At 43.1% G+C, this 23,346-nt stretch overlaps 1 protein-coding gene across 2 annotated transcripts in view; it reads right to left on the bottom strand.

The window, feature by feature from the left end:
* Dock4 (dedicator of cytokinesis 4) overlaps window positions 1–23,346 on the bottom strand; it is a 392,371-nt gene that overhangs the window by 75,700 nt on the left and 293,325 nt on the right. For both annotated transcript variants that reach the window (XM_050158669.1, XM_050158670.1), the window contains exons 26-27: window positions 19,597–19,695; window positions 10,173–10,267 (exon numbers count right to left, since the gene is read on the bottom strand). In XM_050158669.1, coding sequence (XP_050014626.1) covers window positions 10,173–10,267; window positions 19,597–19,695 — 194 coding nt within the window. The remainder of the gene's footprint in view (window positions 1–10,172; window positions 10,268–19,596; window positions 19,696–23,346) is intronic.

Genomic DNA, 23,346 nt, shown 5'->3' with positions numbered 1-23,346 from the left:
AGAGAGAGAGAGCTGCTGCTACGCAGAGGAGCTGTGCCTAGGAACTGTGTAAAGTGAGCATGGTGAGAGAGCAATGGAAATGAGATATATAGCTGGGACTGTGTGGAGATTTGTAACTGTGCAGAGGTAAGGAAGATGAAGCTGTATGGAAAACAAGATGTAGAAGAGAAATGTATGTAAAAGGAAGATATGTCATGTGAAAAGAGATGAAATTGAATACAGAAACAAGTAATAAAGCAGGAGAGAGATATATGCATGTAAAGAGAGATTGTCAAGCAAGAGAGATTATTTAAGTTGAAGTAAAAAAGAAGGTCACCACCAGGAAAGCATGTGCTGGTTCCTTTTCTCTTAGGTTACCCGCAGAAAGTGTGTGTTTCCTTATTTTCCCCTCAGATAGAAAAGTCTTGGCACTTTCGTGGATTTCTTTTTACTTACCCTGGTGCTGACTGGGGGATGCCCCCAAAGTCAATTATAAGAGAGTTCTGTAATGATGTGGGATTCCCCTCTGCATGCTCTGAATACCATTGGTTAATAAATAAGGTGCTTTGGGCCTATTGCAGCACAGAATAAGGCAAGGTGAGAGTTCCAAGCTGACAGGGGAGGAAAGAGTAGGCAGAATTAAAGAGACACCATGTAATTGCTGCCAAAGGAGACAGATGCCCGGGAATTTACTGAAAAATCATGAGCCTCATGGTGATGCACAGATTGATAGGGATGGGTTGATTTAAGATGTAAGAGTTAGCTAGAGCTATGCATAAGCTATTAGGCCAAGCCATGTTTTAATTAGTAAGGTTTCTGTGTGCTTATTTTGAGTCTGGGCAGCCAGGAAACGAACAAATGGCCTCTGTCAACAGAAGCCCTGTGTACACACATGCACACACAATTTTGCATAAATCACTGTACTTTTAAAAGTATTTGTTACCAAAGTTAAAGTATAAGATAAACACGTAAGGCAGAATTGCTGTGGTTCCCTCAGCTCCCCATGGCAGACATCATGAACCAATTCCACCGTAGAGAGAGGAATTACTTCAGATGATTGTATAGAATGGTCATTTGCAAAGACCTTCCCCAAAACAATGAGGAAATCATGAGGTTCCCAAAGGATTTTACCCCATGATTAAACATCATTAATATCAGAAGAGGAGATGCTAGCAGGTTAAGAAGTGGCTCTCACTGGGATTCTAGGTTTAATGAGGGACGTTCTGGAGGTACAGAGGTGCAGCCTGGAGACAGGATGTATGCTTGGCAAACAAATGAATTCCAAAACCCAAAGCAGTCAAAATAAGTAAGATGTGTACTCTGTGTGCACATGTTTGTCTGTGTCGGTGCAGGGGTCAGAGTTGGATGTCAGCCGTTTTTATTTCTCTCATCATTATTCCCTTGAGAAAACGTCCCTCCCTGAACCTGGAGATCCCTGATTTTTTTAGCTAGGCTACCGACTGTCAAGGTATAGCCATTCTATTGTCTCTGTCTTGTCCACACCCAGCACTGGGGTCACAGGGCTACATGTCTGTCTACCCACATCTATTATGGGAGTCTAGAAATCTGACCTCAGATCCAGTGCCAGTGTAGCAAGGACCATTATTTACTGAGTTTTTTTATTCTTAAGAGATAAGTACAAACTTGTGCTTGATGTTCAATAGAAAAATGCATTGTCCTGCTACTCCTGCCCTGGCCCACGAGTCTGGCTTGGATTAGTACTTGGAAGCAAGAACCTCTACTACTAATGAAACTTAGCATATTTGCTATTTCCACACCTGAGCCTAAGGTCCTGGAAGAGGCTCACTAACTCAAAATTTCAGTTGAGAAAAGCAATTCCACAGAAGAGAAGAATTACAAAATTATTTATGTGCTAGGTGTTGTAGTTTGAATGTAATTGCCCCAATAATCTCATAGGAAGCGGCACTACTAGGAGGTGTGTCTTTGTTGGAGTGGGTATAGCCTTGTTGGAGGAAATGTGTCATTATGCAGACAGGTTTTGAGGTTTCCTATCCTCAGAACACTGCCCAGAATCCACTTCCTGTTGCCTTCAATGTGTAGGACTCTCAGCTTGAGCATCACGTCTGCCTGCATGTTGCCATGTTTCTCACTATGATGATAATGCACTGAATCTCTGAATGTGTAACTGAGCCCCCTCAATTAAATGCTTTCCTTATAAGAGTTGCCATGGGCATGGTGTCTCTTCACAGCAGTAAAAGCCTTCACTAAGACATCAGGTCATAAACACAGATAATATTCATGTGGCTTGAGCTGCATGCATTGACAATTAACATGGGACCTCTGTGGTCTCGGTACTATGACCACTGGCATATTAAAGCCTCAGACAGTTGGGCTTTCTCTGGAGATTATATATGTCTAGGACACCCGGCTTTGTAGAGCTTCCAGGGTATTTTTGGTGAACCTGGAGAGCCACCATTCTAGATCAGCACCGTTCTTTTCCTACTTCAGTGGGTACCTGGTAACCTAATTAACATCCAGAAAAGGAGTCAGGCAGCCTGGAGTAGTTCTTGGAAGCCTGTCTCTCTAACAAGCTCCATGTGATAGCAATGCTCTTGTCTGTAAAGCATCCTTTGAAGACCAAGGCTCTAGGGCAATGGATCTCAACCTTCCTAATGCTGCGGCCCTTCAAGACAGCTCCTCATGTTTTGGTGACCTGCTACCGTAAAGTATTTCATTACTACTTTATATCATCTGATATGCAAGTTCGGAAGAGCTATAACCTGAAGGTTGAGAATCACAGTACTAGAGAATCCTAAGTCAGAACAGCATCCCAACACTTTCTGCCTCTGCAGGCTCCTGACTGGGATTTCAGCAGTCTTAGGGTCTCTAGTGCAGCATGTAGTCTTGTTGCTAGACTGATGACCTTGGCCCTTATCTGACCTGCCTGCTTTCCTGTTACAGGGACACAGGGTATAGGCTTTTCATTGAGTTTGGAACGTACTAGAGGCTGAGAAAGTTATGGTACCAAATTAAAACTATGAAGTAAGGACCAAAATATGATCAACTACATGCTCTAACTTGATTAATTGACCAATTTAATATTTATGCAATTTTTACTAAGTTAAAAATGATAGGTTACGTTTTAGTTAGAATTTTATGACCATGGCAACTCTGATAAAGGAGAAGATTTAATTGGGTGGCTTACATTTTCAGAGGTTTAGTTCATTGTCATAATGATGCAACATAGTATCATGCAGGCAGACATACAGCTGGAGACAGAGCTGAAACCCTACATCTTGGCTTGCAGGCAACAAGAAGTCATCTGAGTGCCACACTGAATGAAGCTTGAGCAAAGGAGACCTCACATTCCACCCCTACAGTGGTATAATTCCTCCAACAAGGCCATATCTACTCCAACAAAGCCACTATTCCTAACACTGCCACTCCCTATGAGCTTCTGGCTACCAATACATTCAAACTACTGCAGTATAGGCACCTTTGTAAGACTTCCCAAATAAGTTCAAACATTGATAAATAGATTTTTTTCCTCAGTGAGGGTGTATAATATGGCATATGAATCTGGTTTATGTGTTTACTATGATGGAGGGTAGGACCCAAAGGAGGACTTCTCAAGTGTGGGAAGCTTCTCGGAAGACGCTACTTCATATGCTTGCCATTTATGCTTTCCAGCTCATCACTGGGCTGGAACTCACTATTGAGCCCCAGCACAAAGTCCCCAAGCCAGCTAAAGGAATTCATATTTCATTGTTCCACTGTGCAGAATACTAGGAGTTGGAGGATATTCTTCACTTGTTCCCCGTTATTTAAAGCCACGTGGCTCCTCTGGCTTCATTCTTTTCTTCAATTTTGGAACATGGAACTATTTCTGATCTCAAATGCTCCAACCTCAATCGCTGAGAAAAGTTTGCAACTTGCTACCGAAATGGCCAGATCACTGACTCTGCCAAGACAATGTGGGCACAAGGATTGCTCTGACAATGCCAATCTCCATGGGCATAAAATGATGAGATCTAATCAAGGAAGAGGAACCGGGGCACAGGGAATGCAATTTATTGCTTTGGGTGTTCCAGCTGTTCCCTCATTCTGTGATTAAGAATTATCTTCAATAAACTCTCTTCCCTAGTTTCTTGCTTTCTTACTCCATAGAAAACTTATCTCTTGGAATTTGTTCTTTCAAAAGTGACTAAGACTAGAATCTGATGAAGCATAAGCCCAAGTTCAGTAATCACACACAGACTAAGAAAAAGGCCCTGTAGAGTCTACAGAGCAGAGAAACTTGACTATCAACAATGTTGCTCCCCCGACACCCAAACCTTTTTGAAGCAGGGTCCCACTAAGTAGTCCTGGCTGGCCTGGAACTCACTATGAATTGCTCTGAACTCATAGAGATCTGAATACCTCTGTCTCCTAAGCACTGGAATTAAAGGTGTGCACGATCATGCCCAGCTAATGTTGATGCTTGTACATTCAAAAGCTAACAAAATAAACCTGGAATTCAACTTCTCTCTAAGTTGAAGCATTAAATGGGGAGAGAATAGATTAACAGGAAGATCTTAGGGCAGATGAAAATCATGAACAGTTATCACGGGAATTAAAATTAGTTGATCTAAGCTGGGAGTTCTGAAACTCCAGCATGCATAAGCTGGAGTTTACCAAAAGGACAAATAGTAGCCCTCACCTGTGGCCTGCTGAGTATGTACTGTGGCCGACAGGCGATTCTGGCTCATGATGACTGTCCTCTCGCAGGAAGGATTGGTGTTACAGACAGGGTCAGAAGTTAGAGTTCAACAACAGTAGGGACTTTGGTCCTATCTGCCCTGGATCTAGCCTAACATGAATGACCGTAGCCTTACCACTGTGTTTGAACTGTGCTGTGTAATAATTATAGAGCAGCAGAGATTATTCAGCAGGGTTAGCACAGTTGGAGGGGTCACAACCCTATCAGGAAACCAGGGAAAGGAGTGACCTTCCTTCACCAATGCAGCACGCAGAGTGGGAGAGACAGAGAGAATCAAGAAGCATCCTTGATCTCTCCCCTCAAGGAACTACAGCATCAGTCTCAGGGTCATCTCCATTTTAACCTACTCAGTCTTGGGGTCATCTCTATTTTAACCTACTCAGTCTTGGGGTCATCTCCAGTTTAACCTACTCAGTCTTAGGGTCATCTTTATTTTAACCTACTTAGCCCAAACTTTAATAGATGATTTCCTTCAGGCACCTGGTTTCCGCGCCCACTGCTCACCATGACATGCAGTGGGCGAGCAGGTCTTGCACACATCGTTGTAGTAACATTTTAAATCTGGCACACATCACAGTAACAGAGTTTGGGTGAAAATCAGGGTATTAGTTCCCTCTCTCACCAACGGGACTTTAAGGATAGCTACACTTTAATAAACCAGAGCAACACTAGGGCCATTCTAATTGTGTAAATGGATGCTCAGCAGACACCCCAAACTTTCCGGGGCACCACCTAACTCTGCCTTCCTCCTTCCTATGACTATGAAAAGCTGACATTGCTCTACCTGGATTTGGTCAGCACTCTTCCAAGTGTGGCTAGCTTCCTTCATCTTAGGGAAGACTTCATACAAAGCAATGAGCCTGACCTGCACCTTCACGGCGAATTTATCTTCAGGTGTAAGGTTGCTATAGAAAAGGAAGAAGGGGTCGGGACTGGGAAATGCAGCAATAATGCATCCAGTATCATATATAATCCACTTTCAGGCCCTTGAACACGTTGCCTTTAATTAGCCATTTTCCTAATAGCATCAATATTTATGGATTTAGTATGGGCATTCCTATTAGTCAACCACATGCTTGAGTATTCTGAGTTTTAAAACAGATTCTCACCTTCCTAACTCCTTCCACAGAGAGCAGTATTTTTTTGATTCCTGTTTATAGCAAAACTCTTCAAAAGATCTGCCTGTAATTACTGTTGTCTGTTCCTCCCCAGGCTCTGCTCTTGAATTCACCCTCATGAGGCTTTTATCTCCACCACTCCAGGGAGACAGCACTCAAGGTCACGGGTACTGACAGTGGTACCAGCTCCCACAGTTAATTGCTGGTCCACAGTTCCAGCTACTCTTGCTTGAAGTATTTCCTTCCCGGAGTGTCAGGCCCTGGCTCTCATCTTGCCTCAGTGGCTTCGTGCATTGGCTCACTGCCTGACCTCTGAATGGCGGCATCCCCAGCCTCAGTCCTAAGGCTTTTTGTGTTTTTGAGTGCATACATTTTCTGCCTGGGAGCTTTCCTTCCTTTCCCAGCCTCAGATCCTAGCCATAACTTTACTACCATAGAGGGACAGCTCTAGCCCCAACTTCTTCCCTGTGGTCCAGCAATTTCCTCGTTTTCATCTCCTCTTGGATGTCAAACAGCATCTAGCTTGTTTTCTGAGACAGGGTTTCACTCTGTACTTCAGGTTTCCCTGGAATTCACCATGTAGTTCAGGCAGGCTTTTCTTGTATTTGAGGCTATCCTCTTGTCTCAGCATCCCGAGTACTAGAATGACAAGCATCAACTTGGACACTAACAGTACCTTAAACTTACATTTGTCACCGATTTCTTCCCTCCTCTGACTCCATGAATGCCTCCTCTCCATATTTTCCACTTAACTGATTGGTACTGCAACTGCTCCTTTTGCTCAGGCCCCAAACCTTAGAGCCACCATTTATCGTCTGTCCTCTCTCCTCTCACAAGTGGTCACCTTAAGGTCTCATCATTCTTGTCTTCAATCTTTAAACTACCTTCATGGCTGCCTACCTGTCCAAGCCACCCAAAGGAGGATCCTTCTCTTCTGTCTCTCTTATCAAAACCCAGAAATAATATATCCAATATCAAGTCCACTTGATATTGACCCACAAACACTGTTACTTGAATTAGCCATTTTAATATCATGCACATTTATGTATTTACTGAGGATATTCCTGTCAGTCCATCCACATGCTAGACTGGTCTGTGTTTTAAAACATTTGGGCCTTGTGTTCTCCTTTTAACTAACCAGCCCCTTGCTTCTCTTCGACAGGGCCCTGTTCCCACTGGTCACAAGGCCTTTTGTATATGTTATCACTACCGGCAGCAATAACTTTGTTTTGTTGCTCGCCCAGTATCACTTACATCAGCTCTAACTAAAGTTTCAGTCTTTCATTAAAGTCTCTTCTTAGTTCAATGAACAATAAAGGTCCCATCAAGATTATCCTTGGGTTCACACACACACACACACACACACACACACACACACACACACACACAGAGAGAGAGAGAGAGAGAGAGAGAGAGAGAAAGAGAGAGAGAATTTGTATCTGTATCATCCATTTGAAATTTAATTGTTCATTGTATGTTGTATGTGCCTGAAGCCGACGTACATACAAGATACACAAAGCAAGGACCTGAGACTTCAGCTGAAGAGCCCAGCTTCCCTCAACGGGCAAGTGTGGAATAAGACTATCTCCCAGAAACCACACCTAAAGCTGTGGGCCTTTATTTTTGCACTTCACTTCACCATGTGTATGGGAAGGAGGTGGAGAGGAACTTCTCTTAATGCGTCCTATATTTTTGGTTCTTAGTTCTCATTGTCCTTATGGTCCCTCTTTCTCAGCTGGAGGAGTGGTTATCCTCATCAGGAACATGTGCCAGGGACGTAGCACGCGGTCGCTGCGCGAGATGGAGGGAGAATTTCCCGTCCTAGTGGAGCTGAGACCCGGGGTATCTGCTGGGTTTCAAAATGATGAGACAGGTGCAGATAAACAGAACCCGTACAAGGCATCTGGACACAGCTTCTGGAGGATGCCGTATGAAGCAGAAGAGTGATGGGACCAGGACCACACAGCTAAGGGTGAAAGTTAGAGGTGTTTGGTCCACTCGAAAACAGGAATGATGAACACATAAAAGACTATGACTTTTGAGGGATAGGCTTTTTGGTTGTGTTCAAGGATAGGGCAATGGTGACTTCTTAACTAGAGCTAATTAAGAGTGGGAGTTATGGATTAAAATGGCCCTTCGTTGATCAGATGTCTGTCTAAGAAAGTTATCGGCACGGAAGGTTGGTGGTGAACTTGGAAGACACAGGTAATCTCAGAAGCCAATATAGTAAAGTGTGACACTTTCTTTAGTACACACAGTTTAAAATATTTTAAATGACTTTGATATCTGTCCTTCCTTGTTTTTTTCCTTCCATCCCTCCCTCCCAGCAGAATTCTGTTGTGTAGCCCAGGCTGATTTCAAACTCAAAATCTCTTCTTACCTTTAGCTCCCCGATTACTAGGATAAGAGGCTCGCAGCATCAGGCCTAGCTCGGAAATATACTTTCCTACCAATGTTATTTAGGTTAAGACTAAATAAAAACAATCCAGGGCAAATTTATGGACTGAATTATATTCATAAAGCAAGGCACCATCGCATATAGTCTCCTAGCTTGAATAGAAAGTGGCTACTGCGATTGAGATTTGCACAGAGGAGGGCAGGAGACAGAAGCGAGCATGTGGAAGCAGTCTGTTCCCATTTGGAGTCCTGTCCATTAGCGAGGCTAGGTATAAAGCCATCAGCCAGCCATTGCCATAGAAAAGCAGGTCCAGACTGCTACCAGCAATAGCCTGGGGGACAAGATGACATCACTGCGTTTAGCAAGGGCTTGGGTTGACTATGGGAGAAATTTTTATTTTAAACATATTATACATATCTCATCTCTAACCAAAATTGCTCTTACTTGGTTAAACTGTCCAGTCCATGAAAATCTTGAATATTGTGTTTACAGGAAAGTAAAATATGTACTTTTTAGTCTGATACCCACTAATGTGGCCATGAAAGTCTCTGAATGCATAGGGGTCTGGAAATAGGGTGGATAGAGACAGGGTTTAATATCAAAAAGCCACATTGTTGTCATGGTTTTCCAGAGCCTCAAGCACAAAGCCTGCATACCTAAGGAAGAAACCTTAGATTTATTTTCAGCTTGATGGTCTGTCACTGAAACTTTTAATTGACGCCAAATGTCACTCTGTACATAGGGCGAGCAGAATGACCAGAGGCTGGTATCTTGTGAGGCTGCTGCTGTGGGCAGCCTGGACTCCTTCCTGTCTGGCTCCCCAGATCAGTTCACTGCCTTTCCAGGCATCTTGAGTCTTTGGTAATTTAGGGCAAATACAGCAGCAACAGCCCCAACTGAAACCCGAAGCATCCTGCCATCCAGAGAAGCAGACACTTGATTCCTTCACAGATAGCAAAATACATATGCTGAGCTCTAAGGAGAGTGATTTCACTCGTCTCAATTAGTCTCCAAAGTGGAAAAGCTGCTCAGTGCTTATGTAAAATATAATATGCCACATGATACTATTTGTTACTTCACAAGTTTCCAACACATCACTGTAACACCTCCGAGTCTATAAATGCACCCTGAAGCAGAAGCCATACTAAGCATAGCTAATCAAATCTGAATCCTGTGTTCCTGGAGCTCTCGCCATCATCATACCTGGGGGGGGGATGATGTCTGGGGGGACAGATGGTGACCTTGGCCTAGGGTTAGACATGCATGGAGTCTCACCTCCACCCTAGGCACGTGGGGGCTGGCATTTGGAGAGTGGCAGATGGAAGAGAAGGTTAACAAGATGAGCTAAATAACAATTTTCAAAGTGAAGATGAAGACCCTGCCCTAAAGTTCACCCTCATTCTCTTCCAGGACTACGGGAGAAAGGGAGCCTGAGAGGGCAGAGAAGTCCATGGCCTTGAACTTTATAGGAACAGAATAACATCGTCAGTCTGTGTCCAAATCTCCTGTCTTGTCCCTCTCAAACACTAGGGTTGCAGGTGTCAGATGCCACACTGTTATATTGTTTTATTTTCTCTCTCTCTCGCTCTCGCTCTCTCCTGATAGGGTTTCTCTGTGTAACAGCCCTGGCTGTCCTGGAACTGGCTCTACAGACCAGGCTGACCTCAAACTCACAGAGATCCGACTACCTCTACCTCCCAGGTACTAGGATTATATATGTATGATAACATACCCAGCTATATTATTTGATCCTTAAAAGACATTAATAGAGTCATATTAAATAAAAATTCAAGATAATTAGTAATATTGTTTAAAAATACTGAAAAGCAGATTTGGAGATAAAGAAAATGAAACTTAGAACATAGCGGTTTCAACTTATATTGAACCAACAAAGAACATTCTAGATCATCCTTTCCCCTTGCAAGCTGAGATGCAATTATTAACTGAAAAGTCTTACTTGTTAGCTACCAGGCGCATGACGGTCCAGTCCTTGGGGAACATCTCTGGGCGTATCAATATTCTGAACACGGTAAATATCTGCAGTAGGAAATCCTGCGGTAAAGAAGGAAGCGGCGGTTTTATTTATTTATCATAATTGTCAACATGCACCCAGAGAGCACCATAGTTGCCATTCTCAAAGCATCTCAGAGAAGGGCACCAGGGGCAGACACCTGCAGCAGAAGGGCCCTGCCTTCTCCCCATCCCACCCTACTGCCCATCCTAACTGCCCCTCATCCTTCTCATTCCCAGGAACAGGGGAACTCTTTTATCAGACACCTTCACAAGCTCTACAAATGCAGGTCCAGGAGACAAAGTGGAAAACTTGTTCCAGAAGACAAGCAGACAAACCCTCTTTCTTCCAGCACAGTGTCCCAGATATTAGAGCTTCTCAGCCCAGGGGCATAATAAATTGTCTTAGCTCAGCTAAACGGTCGTTGAAATTTGGAAGGTTATTTTCATAGAAGGATCTTATGTAAAAAGCTGTATCTTTTAGAAGGTACTGTTGAGAGGTGCAGGATTAAAAGGATGGGTGTGGGTTTAGGGAGTCTGTGTAAGCTTCCTTCACGCATCACAAGGAATGCCAGTGATACTGTGTGCTGGGTGGGTCAGTGACAAGTGTTTACTGGCTCCGAGAGCAACAAGACACTCCCTATGGAGACACCAGACCAGAGCGCAGAAGTGTAGAGCATCTGACAGTCTAGGAAGGTCCTCTTTTTTTTTTTTCTTCCATTTTTCCCTCTCTTTTATTTATTTTAGCTTAAAAGTTTTTTGTGTGGGGCTGGAGAAATGACTTGGCCATTACTTACTACTCTTGAGGACTTGAGCTCAGTCCCAGCACACACATCGTGTGGCTCACAGTTGCCTGTAACCCCAACTCCAGGGGATCTGATAGCCTCTTGTGGTCTTTGTGGGTAACGACACTCATGTGCGTGCATGCGCGTGTGCCCCCCCTCACAAAAAAATTAATAAAACCTTTGAAACTTTAAAGATTTTTTGTTTGAAAAGGACAGAATGACATTCGCCATGCAATGCTATGTGTAGCACATACGCACTTTGGAATAGTTAAGTCCAGTTAATTAACTTTGCCTTTTAGAGTTCTCGTGTTTTTATCGGAACACTTCAACTTTTGACAAGAATCTGTTGTCAGGCTTGGAAATACCAATCACCAGACATGGAATTAGCACTCCTTTAAGCAATACAAAAGACGGGACCCTGAGTAACACAGCACACGATACTGAAAGGACAGGAGGAGACAGACAACATGTCATGAAAGAACTGGGGCTAGCTACTAGAAAGGGGACCCTCCCAACAAAGTCTAGCTTAAATGTATCAACTAGCAACCTTAAATGTTTATTCTGTGTGACCTTAAGTGATTCAAGGAAAATACATTTTTCTAACAACCTGATAGAAGGCAAAGGTGTGGTGTTCAGAAAGAAAGGCAACTCCAAACACAAGGTTTGTATTTACAGATCTAACATCACTTCACATTGAACATGGAAGCTGCCTGAATAACAGCACGGCTGTCACTCAAAACAACAGAAGACCGTTAAAAACCAAGAAGCAGTAGCTTTCCAGTGTGTGTGTTTGTGTGTGTTTCTTTTTACACATTCTAACAGCTTCAGTCAAGCTCACAAACAGTTTGACAAGAACTTATTTCTTTGGCATCAGCACACATAGTTGGTATACAGTGTGCCGTACGTGGAAAGTCTAGATTTTAATGCGGGCTCAGCAGTTACACCAACAGCTCAATGACCTTGGAAACTCACCTTTGAGCATTTGAGCCCTCACACCTGGGAAACCCGAGGGCTTGGGGTCTCCTGCAGCTAGAAGCATTCTGAAAAACATCAATATGCCTGTCTACCTATACATATAGCACCCTGCTAGTTTTGGTTCTTCTTTTTGAATGGTAGTCGCACGTTTCCTGCGAGCATGGTTGCTAAACGGAGCCCATTACACCATGGTACCGAGACACAGTGTATTTCAGCCGGTATTTGCCTACCACATTGTGAGAGGTTCTAGTTCTTAGTCAGCTTCCGTATTCTAAAGTGCAGGACCCACGTGCCGGCATTCCTGCCTGCGCCTAGGACACTGCTGGTTCCTTGTCTGTCCTCTACTTCTCTGCCCCAGCCTTTTCTCTACACGTGTGCTTTGGTAGAGGCAGACACCAGCATTCTGCACACGTAATTTACGGATTCATTTTATACTATTCAAAGGAACATTTCTATGTCCAATAATGCTTATCTGGGTAACACTAGATGCCAGGGTTCCACACGGACCCATTTAGAAAGGGGCAGCCTGGCAGTGACACGTCTTTCTGTGTGTCTGTCTGGATATGTGACACACACAACATGGTAAGTATACCACGTCACTCTTCAGATCAGCGTTCGAAACAGAGAAGAAATGGGAAGTGCTGTTATAAGAAATTATTTTTTTCCCTGTGGCACAAGTGGTTCAGCAGGAGAGTCTTTAAGAAAACTCTTCAAAAACAAAACAAAACAAAACAAAGCAAGAAAAGGCCCATGTTCAAACAAAAAGGAAGGCAAGAAAGGTTGCTGTGATCTGAGAAATTCCTTCCATTTGCTCTCTTACAGATATTGGATGCTTTACTGTCCGGCAGTGCTCTGTTAGATGCCACTATCCCCGGCCAGTCAAGACACACACACACATTGAAATGCAATGATTAAAAGCGTGCCTGGGACTTACCATAGAAAGATGCTCAAGCGCAACATTTTTTGTGTGTGTGTCAATGCCTTGTAAAACACCTCTTACGTTTTAAGAGACTGGGCCTTTTGCTGGACATCACAGACAAGAAAATAAGACGCCTTGAGGTCACTTAAGACTCTAGCCTATTGTGTCCTCGGGCTACTTTTTCAACCTGCGCTTAAGAGAACAATGAAACTATAACTTTACTTGCCTTGGATTTAGCATGTAGTCAACTATTACAACCTAAGATAGTGCACAGCTATAATCTTAAATTATGTGCTCTTCTATGCCTCTGACACCTGAGTGATGCATGTGTGTGTGTATGTGTATGTATGCATGTATGTTATGGTCATCATTTGCTGAAAACAGCAAGTAGGATGAAAGAGACCTTCTAAAAACATATATCCATCATAAATGCTGGACGCGACACATGAATATTTTTGATAGCTTTATTGTAATATGGTCAGTTGGAGTTAATGATTTAATCTCTTGTAAAACTCTATTAAAGATTTCTGTAAAGTATCCCCCATTTCTTCTTCATGTGATGCTTTAATTGCGCTGCAATTAAAGACAGCAAAGCCCTCTGTTAGGGATAGACACAGACACAGGGACAAACTTCAAGGTACCCACTTCAGGAAGGCATGGACTCAGACTCAAACAACAGACAGACAGGGACTACAAGAAGACACAGGGATAGTAAGATAGAGAGTTCAAATCCGGGCTTGACCTTGGCCAGATCACACCAAGGGGAAGTGCTCTCCTGATTTCTGACTTAACGTGACAATGATGCACAACGGGGGGACTCTGAGCTTATTATTAATGTGTGCAAATGGACACACTTTCTCCTTCTTCATAGAACCCATGGACCATGGTATAGATGCATGTTAACCTAACAGCCATGTGGATGCATGCATGTTCTATGAACTAGGAGAGCATGGAGAGCCAGGTATGTCACACGAAGGGAACACATGCCAGAAGCAACATGGGGTATTGGGATTGTAAGGGGTAGGTGAAAATATGGGTATAAATGAGAAACAGGGATAATTAAAGAAACATAAATTAGGAAAGAGAATATATAAATAAAAGTTAAGTAAATAGAGATTTAAAGACAATAAGGAGAGAAACTACTCTCCTGCCTTTCTCATGATAAGGAGTCTTGAATTTATCCTAAAGGCAAAATGGAAGCATTGACAAGCTCTATGCAGGGCGCAGAGGATTAAATTTATGGTTTAACTTTTCTACATCATATACAAGGTACTTTGTGTGCTGCAAGATTGTTATGAGATGTCACGAGTGTAATCCCCCAAAGCCATTGGCTATAGGGATCAGAATCCCACAACAAAAGATGATACTGTGTATTAGGATGGCTCAAAATAGAAACCGGCTCCTGAAGTCAGACTGAAAAAGGAATCTTAAGATCATGAGCACAAGCAGAGCTATCCCACAAAGCTTTGCAGGGCGGGTAGATGACCGAACAATGGACATGGCATAGCCCGCAAAGAACGTGTTTCTGTCATGTAGGCCATATGCAGTCAGATGCTACAACACAAATTCGATACAACTTTCAAACACATAACAGCCTTGATACCAGCTTTGAACTCAATCAAGGGGCATTAGTAACATTTATCATGTTAAAATTTGCACTCTCAAAATGGAATTTTGGGCTATCTCCCAAATCCTCTTCAATCTTTGAGAGTAGTAGAAGCACTGTTCTATAATCAATATACACAAACACAGAGAAGTCCCAATAATCCTATGGGAGAAGATGGCTCGCTAATGCAGACAGAGACTGGGAAAGAACACTCATTCACTAAGCACATGTTCCAGGCTTAGGACCCAATGACATGGCTGCAACTCAAGCGGCAGCAGACTCTGAAAATACAGAAACAGCGAGCAGCCCAGTAGAGCAGGTGGATGTCTCCTGTGAAGACTGAACCAGAGTAGGCATGTTAGATAGAAAGGAATCGACAAAACCAAAACGACATGGAGGAATTGCAAACAACATACATGATCAGCTAAGAATAGGCAATGAAAATGTCTGGAATTGACGGTATTTAGACATGTGCGGGAGATAGGTTTGTTACTGCAGAAAACAGTGACCCTGCAATAAAGATACTGGACTTGGTCCAGTCAAGTAATAAAAATTGGTAAGATGTTTAAACTTGAATTAAGGGCAGTTGTGGTGGTACAGTCATCTATAGTCTCAATACTTAGGGGGCTTTGGGAAGAGGACCACGAGATTAATAACAGCCTGGGATACCCATCAAGTTCTAGGCCAAGCTGAACTAAGTGGCAATTTCTAGGCTAGCCTTGGCCACATGACAAACTCCTGCCACAAGAAACCATATAGATTGGGTAGAGATTAGATCTGAATTATTTTAATAGCTAATATGTAGAGATGGATAGTTCCGGAATATGCCTAATTTCATGCCTATATCAAGATCCCTGTGGTTCATTATGAAAGGTCGTGATCAACAAAGAACAGGAGCTTCGGTGCTATATATGAAACACCAAGGATATGGACAGGACCTTAGGCCCCAGTACAAAGTGGGTGTATAATGAAACACTACCGACTGCACAAAGAATAAAAGGACTTAATCACTACCCAGTAATTGCTTTTGTTCGTTTTTAAAACATGCCACATTCTACTGAAGAAAAAAAAATGAAACAGTAGAAGCTTCCAGCCCTCAGGTTTTTGCTCCCTCCCACACACTTGTGCTCTGACACCGTGACTCACGCCGCTCACACACAAGGACCTGAGGACCAAGGAGAAACGGCACCTGTTCCAAAGCTAGGAGTCACTGCAACAACAACCTTACAGGCACCCAGCTTCTTTAAGCTAGGAGTCACTGGAACAACAACCCTACAGGCACCCAGCTTCTTTAAGCTAGGAGTCACTTCAACAACAACCCTACAGGCGCCCAGCTTCTTTAAGCTAGGAGTCACTGGAACAACAACCCTACAGGCGCCCAGCTTCTTTAAGCTAGGAGTCACTGCAACAACAACCCTACAGGCACCCAGCTTCTTTAAGCTTGGAGTCACTTCAACAATAACCCTACAGGCGCTCAGCTTCTTCAAGCACAAGTGTATCTAAAAACCACTAGTCTCAGTTGTTCCTTGAGAACTGCGTATTTGTGGAATTCAGTTTCATTTGGAGAATCATTTGGGAAAAGCTAAGGCATAACTGGCAAGAAAAAGAGAAAGGAAGGGACAGCAGGAAGGAAAGACAAAAATCCCCACGAAAATCTAGCACATCACTTGTAATCGTCAATTTCAAGTGTGTTCAGCATTACGACTTCCAGATCCACGAACCAGAATAAACATCTTTCTCAGTTATCCTGTCTCAGGCTTTCTGTTACAGCAACCGAATCTGAATTAAGTCAGGAAGCTGATTTCTGTTTTCTCCTCTTGGAAACTATAGAGTTACTCGGGACTTTTAGCACACAATCCAACATTGGTCTACTTCATCAAATAGCACTATGGTAATTTGACACCTGCCTCATAGCTACTGTGTTGAATTTCAAACCTAAATATCCAATAATCTTCTGCCTACTCATTTGTCCTGAGACATGTCCACTCTGGGACTAGAAACGCTTTAGGATGCTCCAAGAAGTGACAAATAAAATTTGTGGGAACTTGAGAGCAAACACTGGGTTACTGAAGTTCAGGGAAGCTTTGTGATCAAATAGCTGTCTGAGCAAGGAGCTGAGGACATCCAGAAGGTTCCTAGCTTTCCCAATTAACTGAAAATAATGGTATCAATCAACCTTTAAAGAGGTGGAGGACGAAACACGAAGGCTCAAGAGGATTCAGCTGCATGCTTGGCTCACGGTTGGAGAGTGGGAGTTATTCTCTAACTGCTGGCTGTTATTGTTTATACAAATCACATTAATTGGCTAAACGGTAAAAGCTTTAAGAGCTCTGAAGAGAAGCAAAAGTATTCACATTTATTTATAACAATAATGTGTGTGTGTTCAATAAAACTTTATTTGTAGAAGTAAGCAGTAGGCTACATTTGGCCATGAGCTAGATCTGCCAATCCCTAGGATCATCTAAACTTCCCAAGGTTGAATCTGGCTCACTGTGTAGACCTCTCCCAGCAGTGATTATGGGAGGGTATAACAGTGACCTATGTACTCCCAATACAAGATAATTTGATTATCTTTGATATCCCTACTATCTAGCAAATGTACTCAGCAAATGTTTATTGAATCAAATAATTGACATCTGTAATACAATAACTGGTCCTACCTCATGAGTTCCTTTGGAGAAGGAGTTAATATTAATCACTTATATGAATGGTGCCTGCTTCATATTTAAGTCTACATACAGTGTTTATTATTAGAGGTCTGTAGGTCTTTATTGTAATATTCAAATCTAAAAGGATTCTAAAATGCTTTAGTCTTACAAGCTATTTGGAGCAAAAATCTTAATTTTTTGTTTGTTTTTGTTTTTCAAGACAGGGTTTCTCTGTAGCTTTGGAGTCTGTCCTGGAACTAGCTCTTGTAGCCCAGTCTGGTCTTGAACTCATAGAGATCTGCTTGTCTCTGCCTGCCAAGTGCCGGGATTAATATTTTTAAGGGTTATCAAGTCCTGTCAATTCAAGTTCCCAAATTTATTAGGACCCTGAGTCTATGATTGTCTCTGTCTAGACTATCCTAGTCTGCCTTCTGTTGCTGTGATAAATACCATGCCCCAAAGCAATTTGGTGAGGAAAGGGTTTATTTTAGTTTACATGTTATAGTCTATCACGGAGGGAAACCAGGACAGGAAGTCAAGGAAGGAAGTAGAAGCAGAAGCCAAGAGAGGAACACTTCTTTCTGGCTTATCCCCTCTGGCGTATTCACTCATCTTTCTCCTGCAGCCCAGGTCCACCTCCGAGGGACAGCACTACTCACAGAAGGCTGGGCCCTCCTGTATCAATCACTTAGAACTGCCTCACAGACACTGACCACAGGCCAGTATGATTTAGTCCAGTCACTTCTTCAACTGAGGCTCCCTTTCCTAGGGGACTCTGGGCTGTATCAAGTTGACAGCTACTACTAACTCTGACACATGTCCCTGTCATTGCTAGCTTAGATTGCTATATCGAAAGCTTTATGTGATTCTGTCTCCTATTTGGACCTTGGCTAATCCATTTTCAGCTGTGCATCCAGACAACTGTGATCATATTTCTCCCTTAAAACCATCCATGCCCTCAAAATAAAGTCCACATCCACTCCCAGCTTTTTATGCTTTATGATCCTGTTTCTAGAGGCTTTACGTTCCATCAAAGAGTGAACATATATTGGCTGAATGCCTAGGGACGTGACCTCAGAACCATGAACCAACCAGAGCTTTAAATATCAAGTGAGACTGGAGAAGTCACATGAACAAACAAGCAAACAAATACATCCTAGGTTCCAATAAGTGTTAAAAGGATACAGTGGTGAACTCTGTGCTGTGTCAGGGCATTGGAGTGACATTTCACTCATTTGTTCATTTGCTCATCCATTTGACAGCTTGGGGCATGGATCTGGCCCCGTTTGCATGTTGGAATAGTTACAGCTGCAGCCCAGGTAGGAGCATAGTTAGGAGCATAGTCCTGATTGATCTATTCTTATCCAACACCTCTCTTGCACACTTTCTGGTTGGCTTGCGTCTGGGTTGACAGCAAGCCTATTTGTTATAGAGTACTATGTGTGCTTGCCCTGTGTGTTCACCCCTCAGAGTGTTCATGACAAATGGCAATGGTCCCCTAGAACAAGAAGACACTTGTGCCTGGTCACATCTCCAGTGCCAGGACAAGGGTTTTCTATGTAGGAGGCTCTCGGTCTATATTTCCTGAACAACAGATGAAGAACTAATATCCTTAAATAATTCTCCTGGTCTGAAGGCCGGGTCATTCTGCAGAGGAAACTGTATGTTCTTTGAAATAGGGTGCCACGTGACTGAAGTCAAACCCACATGAGACATTTTGCTCGTTATTTCCATCTGCTTTGCTGTTAAGATGAATATTAGAACGTTAAACACAACACCTGGATTCAACTAAGAACGCCTTTCAATTTGTGCTCCTATAGTTTTGAACTCCCGGGCTATAAACAAAAACATAGCCTTCTTTTGGGAAAACTGGAGACATGAAACCACAAACTTCTTAAGTAAAATGTACTTTTCTTTCAATTATCCTAAGTAGCCAGTTTTAAGTAGAGAGTTAATTAGACCATTCTCATCCTTTTGATATGCAGATTTTCTTACTCTGAGAAGGTAAGTTCTCAGACTCTCTGTGTACCTGTAATCCTAAATGACTCTGTCTCTCCAGTCAGAAAGTTGTAGCTGAAGTTTCTGATTCTTACAGGAGGAAGCCATCCAATCTGTTTAGATCTCCCGTCTTCCACTATGACAGCATTTCCGCTCCACATACTACAGGGGAATTTATTCACTTTGCCTTACTAGATCTATTAATCAGTGTCTAGTTTACATACTTTGATGAGCTGTGATTAAAATTCAAACTAATGGCTCATAACTTTGTTAAGTAAGAGAAATCCAGAGCCAATATAGAAAGAAGATCTGTTAGCACAACCAAGAAGAACAAGAACTTAATGGGAAGAGGTGAAGCAACTGCCAAAGAACCCTTCTGCACAGCCGGGAGGAAGGACATGAGAAAGTAAAGGGAGAAAAAGAATTTAAACATCACTTACCCGCAGCTCTTCCTTAGTATTGAAACTATTCAGAAGTTGTTGATAATGTCTATCTGTCATTTGTCGTAGCAGGGAAAGGAGACAGGCAACAAATTCCCCCTAAGGAAAAAAAAATCCCATATTTTAGAGGAAGGATAAGGAGACCATCAGTAATTTAGTATGAACTGCTCTCAGAACACTTCACAAGCTTGCTATGATCCCAGGTTCACCCTGTGATGTCCTCTGATCTAAATCACCCTAATTACAGTCAAAAGTTCCCATGTAAGGATCACTATCTACTTGGTAGATTCGAAATTTTCTGTTTGAGTATATTTACTATGAGGGAATCTTTTCACTTGGGAACTAACTGCATTTATGTAAGTAGGGCCCTTGTCCATTACTTAAACACTTAATAGACCTCCATTCTTTATATCATTTAAGACTCATATCCGTGCTAAGAAAAGGCAAAGCATAGGTTCAAATGGCATGAAGCACTGTGTGTGGTGGTGGGTGCCTGCGCCTGGCTGGCTGAAACAGGAGTTTCGTAAGTTTGCAGACAGTCTGGAAATGTGACACCTTCTGACAAAACAACAACAAAACAAACAAACAAACAACAACAACAACAAAACACCTAAGTGAAACCAGAAACCCTAAAACAAAGAAACAAAAAACCCCAGACCACAACACACCAAATATAGGGTTAAATAACAGAGCCCAAGAAACAGAGCTAGGTGATGGCAGAACTGGAGTCATCCCCAGGTCTTTTTTGCTCCAAATCTCTTCTAATTTCACATTCCTTTCCTGAGTTTACAAATCCCTGTCAACTCATCCGAACCCTGCTCTCTGGACTCACTGGGTAACAGAAGCCATACAATGCATAATGCTGCCTTCAATCTCCGTTGAGAAATGGTTTTAGGCTAGCAGCCAATCCTTGTGTTTGAGGTCTATGGAACTAACTCCTATGAAGTGGGATGCTTGAAAGTGAAACGGAGGAGTGCACACATCATCCTTGGGTTTGAAGCGTCATATAAATTGTGCTAACTTGCATTTCCTAATACACTTCTAACTTGAAACTATTGTTTGTAATGCAACCATTATGCACTTATGTACTTCTAGAAGGGAAACAACACATAACACAAAAGCTGACCTAACAGGAGAAGCAGCTGCTGGTTAACTGGATGTATACGGAAGCCCACCTGAACTGGGAGACAGGTCTGAGTGTACTCGGAAAAGACTATAGGATCACATTAAAACTGGAGACTAAGAAACCTGAGAAGTAGATTTTACTGCTCGGGCAGCTGGACTAGCTCAGTCAAATGTCTCCTTGCAAGTTCCCACAAGAACCCCTAGAACATAACTTAGTGGTTATGCCAAAGAAATCTGTGATACAGGTAGGTTCATCCCATGTAGACAGCCATTTGTGACACATAGACATGTTAACAGTTACCCTTCTACATTAGAGTAATATCCAGAAGTCTGCCGTATGGGCTATGGTACAGGTTGGATCCGAATTGCCCCCATAGGCTGTATACAGAGTACTTGTGCCAAGGCTGGCCTCTTTCAGGAGGCTATGGAAGCTTTGGGAACACGGTCTGGCCGGTAGAAACAGGTTACTAGGGGCAAGCCTTTGTAAGTTCTAGCCTGGACCCTGGTTCCAGTTCTGCTCTCTGTTTCCTAATCCAGCACGATGTGGACAGCTACCAGTGCAAGCTCCCACGGCTCTGGATGCAGCCACCTTGGCACACTTTCTCCACTTTGATAACTGCAGCACTCAAATCCTGAACACAAATCTTTATTCCCATTGACTGTTTGCTGGGTATTCTGTCACAGGGACACAAAGATACCTGAGTCAGTCTAGTAGGATTATCTCGCAAGCCCACACACGATCCTGTCAATGAACAAAAGAATTCTGGATATGGAGCCTAGGCAGTTTGAATGCTCACCTTACTAGACCTGGATGGAGGTGGGTGGTCCTTGGACCTCCCACAGGGCAGGGAACCCTGATAGCTCTTTGGGCTGATGAGGGAGGGAGACTTGATTGGGGGTGGGGGTGGGAAATGGGAGGCGGTGGCGGGGAAGAGACAGAAATCTTTAATAAATAAATAAATAAAAAAAAAGAAAAGAAAAAAAGGAAAAAAAAGAATTCTGGATATGTCACACGCAAGCTAGATTTTAGGGAAAACAGGGTTTTGATATCACAAGATTCAGAGGACTAGGTGACATTATGAGCATTTTCATCTAAGCCAGGGAGTGAGCTCTTTCTCTGGTAGCCTAGCACAGGGATCTCAGGAATCTGTGAAAAACAAAACAAAACAAAACACACACACACACACACACACACACACACACACACACACACAAACCAAAACCAAAACAAAACAAAACAAAAACAAACAAACAAAAACTACAACAAAAAAAGCTAGGTGTAAAACACAGCTTTCATTTGCCTGAGACATTTGCTGTGATTGGAGCAAACATTCTGTCTCTTACTAGCTAAGTGGTCAGTTTAGTTCATCCCCCCCCCCACCAGGTCTTGTAGACCAGGCTGGCCTTGAACTCACAGAGAACTGCTTGCCTCTGCCACCCAAGTAGTGGGATTAAAGGTGTGCCCCACCACCACCCGGCTCAGTTTAGTTCATTACAAAAAAGTGGGTCAGAAAACAACTTCTCGCCCTTTTCCCTCTGGTATTACAATATTAGGACAAATAAAAGATTTATCTTACGCTGTCTACTCTTGCCTACTTTTAGTTGAGCATGCCTAGCTATTAGCAGGAAGAAGAAAGAGCAGGCAGCGGAGTGTTAGGGCAGCAGAGACGGTAGAGTGCCGACAGGGGTCTAGCCAGCACTCCGACCTGTGGAGACAGCACAGCAGCTGGCTGGGCAAAGGAGGCAGAGCCGAGGGGGAGCTGGCATGCTGAGCTGCAAAAGCTGAACGACAGCTCCGAGAAGAGAAAAGCCTCCAGACATGCAGCTTCTAGAGCAGCGGCAGCCGTTACAGGGTAGCACCAGCAAAAGCTGGCAGTAGCTGCCTTGTGAGAAGCCATAGCTGTAGTGGCTACTGCAGTAAGAGACAGCGAGAAAAGCCAAGGATGTGCCCAGGGAGCAAAGACTAGCGGGAGCAGAGAGAAGGGGAGAATGAGTAGAAAGTTGAGGCTGATGGAGAAATAGGCTAATGAGAGTCCAGGAAGAGAAACAGACTGTGGTTGCTGAAAAGGTTCCAGAGGCTTGCCAAGGCTTTAAAGCAGAGGGTCTCAGTCACTCCAAGGTCAGAAGCTACAACACCAGACACTGACAAGGGCTCAGGAATCCCAGCTCCCTAGACGTACGTAAGAGATACACAGGGGTAAGGGTCCAGCTACCCAGGATTTGCACAGATTTATAACATTTGAGAGAGCCACCCGCTACTGCTTCCAACTGTTGCTGCCACTCTCCATCAAATGCGGAGGACAGAATGCTGCCAAAGGCCAGCATTTCAAGAGCTTCTCCCTTGGTAACCATGGTTTCTGTTTAGGTAGAGCAAAATGATCTCAGCCAGTTGAATAAGAAGAGGTGATGGAGAGGGTCCACTAATTGACTTTTGTGTGGTGGGCGTGTTCATTATCCTATTTATTGTAATGTTTCCTAAGTGAATATAATATACTAAGTGATTTTTTTTATTTTGTATCCATTATTTTTTTCTTTTTTTTAAATTTTTATTTATTTATTAAAGATTTCTGCTTCCTCCCCGCCACCGCCTCCCCTTTCCCTCCCCCTCTCCCAACCAAGTCCCCC

The sequence above is a fragment of the Alexandromys fortis genome, unplaced genomic scaffold, assembly GCF_014885135.2.
Source record: "Alexandromys fortis isolate MF-2015 unplaced genomic scaffold, M_Fortis_MF-2015_v1.1 scaffold_101, whole genome shotgun sequence".
Lineage (NCBI taxonomy): Eukaryota > Metazoa > Chordata > Mammalia > Rodentia > Cricetidae > Alexandromys > Alexandromys fortis.
Note: the sequence above shows the minus strand (reverse complement) of the source record. Positions and strands in the feature narration are given on the sequence as shown.